This window comes from Tupaia chinensis, unplaced genomic scaffold (assembly GCF_000334495.1).
Source record: "Tupaia chinensis unplaced genomic scaffold, TupChi_1.0 Scaffold000610_1, whole genome shotgun sequence".
NCBI lineage: Eukaryota > Metazoa > Chordata > Mammalia > Scandentia > Tupaiidae > Tupaia > Tupaia belangeri.
In genome coordinates this window covers 3,355,222-3,362,778 of record NW_006160129.1, presented here as the reverse complement: position 1 = coordinate 3,362,778, position 7,557 = coordinate 3,355,222, and the positions used below count along the sequence as shown (strand labels likewise).

At 50.8% G+C, this 7,557-nt stretch overlaps 1 protein-coding gene across 1 annotated transcript in view; it reads left to right on the top strand.

The window, feature by feature from the left end:
* Positions 1-5,272, top strand: part of LOC102467684 (plexin-A4) — a gene marked incomplete at its 5' end in the record, with an annotated part of 128,583 nt that extends 123,311 nt beyond the window's left edge. The window contains 2 exons of the mRNA XM_006158849.2: positions 468-618; positions 2,734-5,272. Coding sequence (XP_006158911.1) covers positions 468-618; positions 2,734-2,829 — 247 coding nt within the window. The remainder of the gene's footprint in view (positions 1-467; positions 619-2,733) is intronic.
* Positions 5,273-7,557: the final 2,285 nt, after the last annotated feature.

Sequence of the window (7,557 nt, the reverse complement as noted above, 5' to 3'; positions counted from 1 at the left end):
GGGGGGGGGGGGGGGGGGGGAGGACATCAGGGGAGAGCAAATGCTCAGAAGAGCCTTGGGGGCCTGTTGAAGGCCATCTCTTGGGGTCATGGAAATGGGTGTCAGAGGGACAGAAAACAAACTGGACCACTCTGTGCGAGTGGCTGGGAGCAGAGCAGGTGCCTAAGGAATAGCCCCTGTAACTCCTGGTCCCTCTCCTGTCCATGCTCCAACCATGTTTCAGCCACCCTCAAGTCCCTTCCCTCTGTCTCCTGCACACAGAGCTGCAGTGTGCTCTTCCTGGGGCAGACCCTGAAGCCCCAGTGGGAGAAAGACCACTGTGGTCTAAGGAGGTCACGGCACAGGCACCCACAAGCAGGAGCACAAGTTGGGCCCATGGACCTAGACCTGATGCCGGAGGGTCCATTTGTCTTCTCCACTTTGCGTGTACAACTTCAGCCTCTTCTCCCACTGCTGTCCCTTGGCAGATATTACTCGGACATTGGGAAGATGCCGGCCATCAGCGACCAGGACATGAATGCTTACCTGGCCGAGCAGTCCCGGATGCACATGAACGAGTTCAACACCATGAGTGCACTCTCGGAGATCTTCTCCTACGTGGGCAAGTACAGCGAGGAGGTGAGCTCTGCCCTGCCGGAGCATGATGGGAAAGAAGGGGGCAGAGATGGGAACAACCTGTATGTTTGCGTGTACAAGCACACCCCTCTCTCTCACACATACAAACGCACACACGCCTAAGCCCCTGGTGGCCAGGAGCTGGGCGACAGTCTAGGGAAACCCTCCACCGCCCAGGAGATGGGGGCTGTGCTACAGAGACTGGGTGCTGGGAACACTCCATTCCCTAAGTTCTGCACTAACCTCTGTTCTTCTCAGATACAGAAATGGGTCTTCTTACTCTCTTTCTATTTTTATTCCTGCTTCTTTCTCACTATCTTTTTTATTGTTTTTGTTTTTCTCTCAGATCTAATTCTCTTTAAACAAGTACTTCTTTATCCCACGGGCAGGCCGTATGGTATAGTATGGTAGGGATGGTATAAAATAAAATAGAACTAGAAAAAGAATAAGAATAGAATAGAATAATATCAGAAAAGAATGGAACAGAATGGAATAGGAACAGAATGGATTAGAATGTGTTTTTAGGTGCTGTGTACCCTAGTGGCAAAACTCTGCCGAGGGGAACTGCCTCTGTAGACACTGCTGTCTTTCATGCCAGTACAAAGGTGCTCTGGGAGGGACGTTGTGGATCAGAGTGGTTCAGAACCCAGATCAACAGCATCTGAGGAAAAGCATAGTCACCTCCCCTGAGTGGCAAGCAGAATGGGAATTAAAGCCAGTGCCCTGAAGGCAGTGCCTCTGTTTCCCCACAGCCTTGTCACTCAGAGACAATCTGGGAACCTCGAGTTACAGAGGACACCATAGCAGAGCCCGGGGTTTAGTGTCCTGCAGACCATGAATAGCTTAACTCTGTAACCCTCACGTCAAAGGAAAGCTAGTGGTGAGTCCCTTATAAGAGGGACCTTAATGTTCAGCAATCATGCAGGGCTCAGTTCTTACCCATCTGTGGTAAGGAGAGATGATGACGCACTTGCAAAGGGTGTCAGTGTAAGATTGCCACACCCTCATCTTGGGCCACCCTGGTCTCCAAGTACACTTACATACTCTCGGTGTCTTCATGAAATGATGGTGTCAGGAAATGACAGTTCTTGGCCATCTCAAAAGTCAGCAGCTCCACCGAGGCTTCCTCAATTAAAAAGGCATTAACCAGGTCATAAAGTCCACACCTCTGAGAGCCTCCCTCAATGTCCCCCAGGTCCCCAGCACTGGTAGATCCCACCTCTGTCTAGTGACGTTTTGGGATCAGACATTGCCAAAGGTGCTCACATATATTATCTGACACTACCTTCTCCACAGACCCGAGAGAGATCACGTATTTCTAAACTTTACAGGGGAGGGTGCAGGGTTCAGAGAGTCTTCATGTTTTGCTCCAGATCATCCAGTTATAAACTGGCAAAGTCATTATTCAACTGCCTCTCTTTTGAGTGTCAAATTCGAACACATGTTTGATCACATGTCACAATGGCTGATTACCAGTGTCCTCTGCCAACTCTGCGATCTCAGAAGAGGTTTTCGTAGGTGGGTTATCCAGTAGCTCTTAATGACCAGTAAAGCTCACAGTCTACGCTACAAGATATACGTGTTTTTGTAACAGGTAATGTTAAACCAAACGACTTTTGAAATGTGGAACTGGGACCTCAGGGAGCTGATAGGGAAGATTTTCTCTTCTGGAAGGAGGGGTGGGATTTCTTAATATCTGGAAATTCACATTCCCACTAGACACTGAGAACCATGCTTTTACATTGGCCATCGAACTATCTGCCCTGTAGGTAACGGTAGCATCTTTGCACAGGTGTGTTCAACAAAGCTTCTGCCCTCTGCCAGCTATCGCTTATAGGCACCAGAATGCATGTGTTTATCCAGACATGGGGGTATGCATGTTGGCATGCTGTGCTCCGTGCCACTGGAAGCCCTCATGCCACACTCTGTGCCCAAGAGCCTCCCACACCTCCCACCATGTTACCCAGGCTGCCTACTTTCCCAGCAATGTCACATGTGCACCTGTATGTATACATGACTTCCCAGCCTTCTACCCGTGTCCACACTATCCACATGCATGTAGGAACACCACCACACACTCACAAACTAGTAACCTTCCTGTTCTTGGTCCTTTAACAGATCCTCGGACCTCTGGACCACGACGACCAGTGTGGGAAGCAGAAACTGGCATACAAACTAGAACAAGTCATAACCCTCATGAGCTTAGACAGCTGAGAACCGTCCTTCCAGGGCCGCCCTGGAGGGAGGGACACACCAAGCCGTGCCTCAGTCTAGATTATCATCTTTACCAAGTGCAAGTTCCCACTGGCATCAGCAGCAGCCCCTGAGCAGCGCTCTCTCTCTCTCTCTTTCTCTGCCTCTTTCTGTCTCTCCCTCCTTCCTGGATCCCTTCTCTTTCAGTTGCTCTGCCAACATGATTGGACCAAGCCACTGATCCTCCATTAAGTCCAGGGGTGGCCAGGCCCACAGCGAGGGACCTGACCAATGTCAGAGGGGGGACTCTCTCTCTCAGCTGCTCCAGACCCCCCTCATCAGCAACAGGGCCCAAGTACAGATGAGAAGCCAAGGACAGAGGACGTTTCTGTGCTGCTACTTCACCTTCTACTTCGAGCGCTCCCGCTTTGCTCTGAATTTCAGCCTAGGGAAGAGACAGTGAGCCCAGTATTATCTTCTCTGAGAAGACAACACCTGGTTCTCCTTTCCCACAGCTCCATCTCCAACAGGCCAGTTGGTGGTCTGGTCACTTTGCAACCGTGAGAAGAAAGGCCACACCTCCTACATACAGCTAGAGTGGGGAGCGTGTGTATTGCTGGGAGGTGCTCCTGGGGGCTGCCTCTTGCCTGTTCGGTTGGCATTCAGAGGCTTCCTGTCCCCTTTCAGTCTCCTTGGAGTCCTTCCATGTGTTCATAGGGACCTGCCTGCCCAGGCTCCTCTCCTTCCTGTGGAAAGCAAGGCAGGAAAAGAATAGTAGTTACCTTCCACCATGGAGATGCTCCTAACCTTCTAATCTGGCTCCTAATAGTGGGAATTTAACATGGAAGGGGAGAAAAGGAAAGAGAGCTACCTTGGAAGCAGAACTGGTTGTTTTCCATTCACCCCCAAATCCAAATGAGTCGCAACCATGGTCATAGGTCCAGGCTATTGCCAGAGCCTCGAGTGCTGTCTAGAAAGAGCATCTCCATCGTGCTTTGTCGCCTTCCTCACAAGTCAGCATGAAATGCATAGTGAGTCCAGGAGATTCTACCTCCAGCCGTCTCCATGGCTCCATCCCCACCATCCTTCTTGCAACCTCCACAGAAGTCTAGAATCTGGTGCCATTGCTATGCAGGTGACTCTGTCACTGGACTGCTCAGACCTCCTTGGAAATTATTTCATCAACATCTCAGCTGTCTCATTAGTCATTCTCCTTCATTGTCATCATTGAAAGAAACATGCACAAGCACAGCCTCGCAAAACAAACCAAAATGCCAGCCAACCTCAGGCCCCTCTTGTCATGTCTGGGAGGGACAGAAGAATCAAGCTGATAGACCTGGCTGAAGGTGGGAGGAGGGACATACAAATGATGTGGGCCCTGGTATCCATCTCCATCTGTCCTCCCATCTATGGATACACTGTTTAGCCAGGCAAGCAAATGTGTGCTCACAAACAGAGAGCAGGTGAGCAGGGCTATGGGGAGAGATGGTCTAATGGAAGGTCATAGGCACCTCTACTGTTGAAGAGACCTTAATGGGTCCAGTCTCCCACCGTTGGCAAGAGTCTCTCCTGGCAACTCTGGTCTCGAGTCATGTGCCACTCTGGGAGATGGGAGAAGCATCGCCTAAGGTGGAGTTGAGGATGAGGATGAGTCCAGCCTTGCCTTTACACTTGAGCATCAGACGCCATCATTGCTAGTCATCTGTTCTAAATATGCCTTTCCCACATGAGGAAGGAGCCACATCATTTCCAGCGAAGTCCAAGGAGCATCCTAACCTTTTAAGAACCCAGTCCTTTGGAGGTGACCGTGTGTGTGTGTGTGTGTGTGTGTGTGTGTGTGTGTGTGTTCCCTAGGAGTAGGGAGAGGGCTCAGAAAGATTTCTTGCCCTATGTAGGAGGGTTTCGAAGCATTTCCCTTTCTCTGTTACCTACTCATCAATTCATCCTGCAGCTTCAAGACATCACAATGCTTGTTTTCTATGCTGAGTACTGGCGGGTGGAAGGAGAGGTCCCCTGTCCACAGGAAATCAGGGTGGCCACCTGCCAACGCCTGGACTATGCTGACCCCAAGCAGGGCATCAGGTGGCATCACAGAAAACAACTGGTGGAAAAGACACAAGTAACCTAACAAACAGGAAGAGGGCAACAGGGAAAGATTGCATTCGAAGGGGAAAGAAAAATAACCAAAGGTTTTGGCAAATGAAGTACCGGGTGGAGAAATATGGCATTTCTATTCTTATTTCCTCCCTGGAATCCACGGGACTGGGCAGTCCAGAAATGATGTGTGTGGGAGGTGGCTGAGGTAGCACCTCAACCATGAAAATATTTTTGCACATAAGAAGGGTTGGAGAGAAGAGAGACACGAACATATTTAACACAGATATTTGCTGGATGGAAGCTGTGCACGTGTGAGTGTGTGTATGAGTGAGTGTGTTTTGATTTATTTTTTAAGTTTTGCACAGTTCAAGAAAAAAAAATGAACAAGCAGAAAAAAAAAAGACTGTTATCATGGTTCTGCTGGAGCTTTTATTTTTTACTGAGTGATTATTATTGTTACTTTGTCGGTACAGGATTTTTTTCCCCCATTTTGTTTTGTTTTATTTTGTTTGTTATAACAAAAACTTCAAACACCTCAGAGAAACACGACTGTCAAGATGAAAGAGGGGGAAGGACAGACAAGTTCCCTGGTTCTCCTTGTTTGTCCTCAGGGAGGCTTTGGGGGCAGATTTCTGGAGCTTTGTTCCCCCGTGGTCTCTGTGGCCTGTTCGGATATTGAGGAATCTGGTAGAATCTTCCAGAGCCACAACCCTCTTGCCTGGAAAATTTTCTTTCCTTTTGCTATTTGTTTGATTGCCATTTCTTCCGTTTGGATTCTTGGTGCACGCGTGATACATTCAAAAGCAAAGACAGGCAAATGTTGTCAAAACGCTGTTCTTTTCTCCAAAGTCTTCTTTCCAAACTCTCCCCTTGGGATCTTCCAGCTCCCTCGGCAGGCCAGAGACCCAGAGAGCTGCCCAAGTGGCATGTGGGTCCCCAGAGAGAAGGGAATTGGGCAAACCCCATCCTGTGGAACTGAGGTCCCCTTGCAACCTCCCTGTGTGTCAAAGTAAACTTGCAGGGTCACAATTCTGTTGAAGGTGAGACCTTTATGTAACCCCTTGAGTCCTGGGCCAAGGGCAGAGAAGAAAAGATGATTCCCTTCACTCTTTGCCTTTACCTGGCCCCTTGTACCCACATCCCCACCTTGAGACCCCAGAGTCAAAATGGCACCAGATCACGTAACCAAAATAACTGACCTAGGTTAGGTGGGCAGTTCGAATGTCAGTGGGAGACGGCTGAAGGTTGGGTGTGTCTGTGTGTGAGAGGGTGCTCTATGGGACCTCACAGGGACCCAGAATTGAAAACCCTGAGAGACAACTGCAGGCTGGCCATTTCTCCAGGGGCACGACTCACCCCAGCTGTGGGCTTTGCCCATTCTTTGTCCTTCCCTTAAGGGGAGACCCTGAGACCCATGTCCTGCTAACCACACGTAGTGCCATGAGGTGAAATCGGCTACTGCGTTATTACTTCCTCAGGAAAATGTTTTCTTGCCTTCTTCTCTCGACGTGGGTTTAAATCTGGGGACAGAGGATAACTGGAGTGCCTCACAGGCCAACATACGGTACAACCCCAGCGGGACACACACACCCTAGGCTAATATAGAGCTTCCCTCCCATGGGCCCCAGCCAGAGAAAGAGCTCAGAGATGCCCGAGTGGGGACCTTTAGCAACCCCTTAACTAAGCCCCAAAGTGTGAGGGAGACAGTCCAGGACTGATCCCAGGAGATAGTACCTTTTTGCCACAGGGAAGGTCTCTGATCTGGTCCCCACAGGCCTGGCTCCTACCTCCCAGCAGGGGTTAGTGTCATGTACTGTCCACCCCCAGCCCATCTCTTAGGGCCCTGGTGCCCATGACCCCTGTTGCATGTCTGACTTCCAAGTGCGCCCCTCCCTTAGCAGCCGGCATCCTCCCTGCCCCTCCTGTCCATCCTGCACGTGTAGCCCCCACCCCAAAAACATTGACTGCCCAAACGTAGGAGCTGCTTAGCCCTCTCAGACCTGCCCTCTGGGACCACCCCAGTCAGTCCCACCCACGCAAAACTGCCTTCCTGAGCATCTGAGTCTCCCTTATCCAGCCAAGACCCTGCGTGTCCCCTGTCAGAGGAGCCTTGGGCAAGACTTCCCAAATGACCGCCACTCCAGGAGCCAGGTCTCTGATGAGGCCTCCGGACTCCTGAGCGATGCTGTGATGAGGCCGGGTCAAAGCACCACTCACTTTGATCTAAACTGCAAAGTCCTGTTTCCATCTGTTTTCCCTTCCAGGACAGAGGGGACTCCAGTTTTGACCTCACAGGATGGAAGTCAGATCCTTACCCAGAGCAAAGGGCTGGTACTGTCATGAGCCAATAGCAGCCTCCCACCTCAGATAACCAAAGAGGGAGGGAGAGACAGAGGTCAGGAGGCCTGTATAGGCGGGAGGCCCAAAGACACTCCTCTCCTGGCTCTCCCAGAACAGGCTACCCCAGTGGGCAGGCCCAGCAAGCTCAGAAAGGCCTCTGAAAGGAACCTCCATGGCCTCACCAAGCCCTAGAGGAGACCCTACCCAGGCAGCTCTATGGCCTGGCTCCCTTTGGCCTTTGTCCCAGCCCCTCACCCTTTCTTTCTCTCAGCTCTCAGGACATGTGACTGGAAGTCCCTGGCCCTCAGCCTC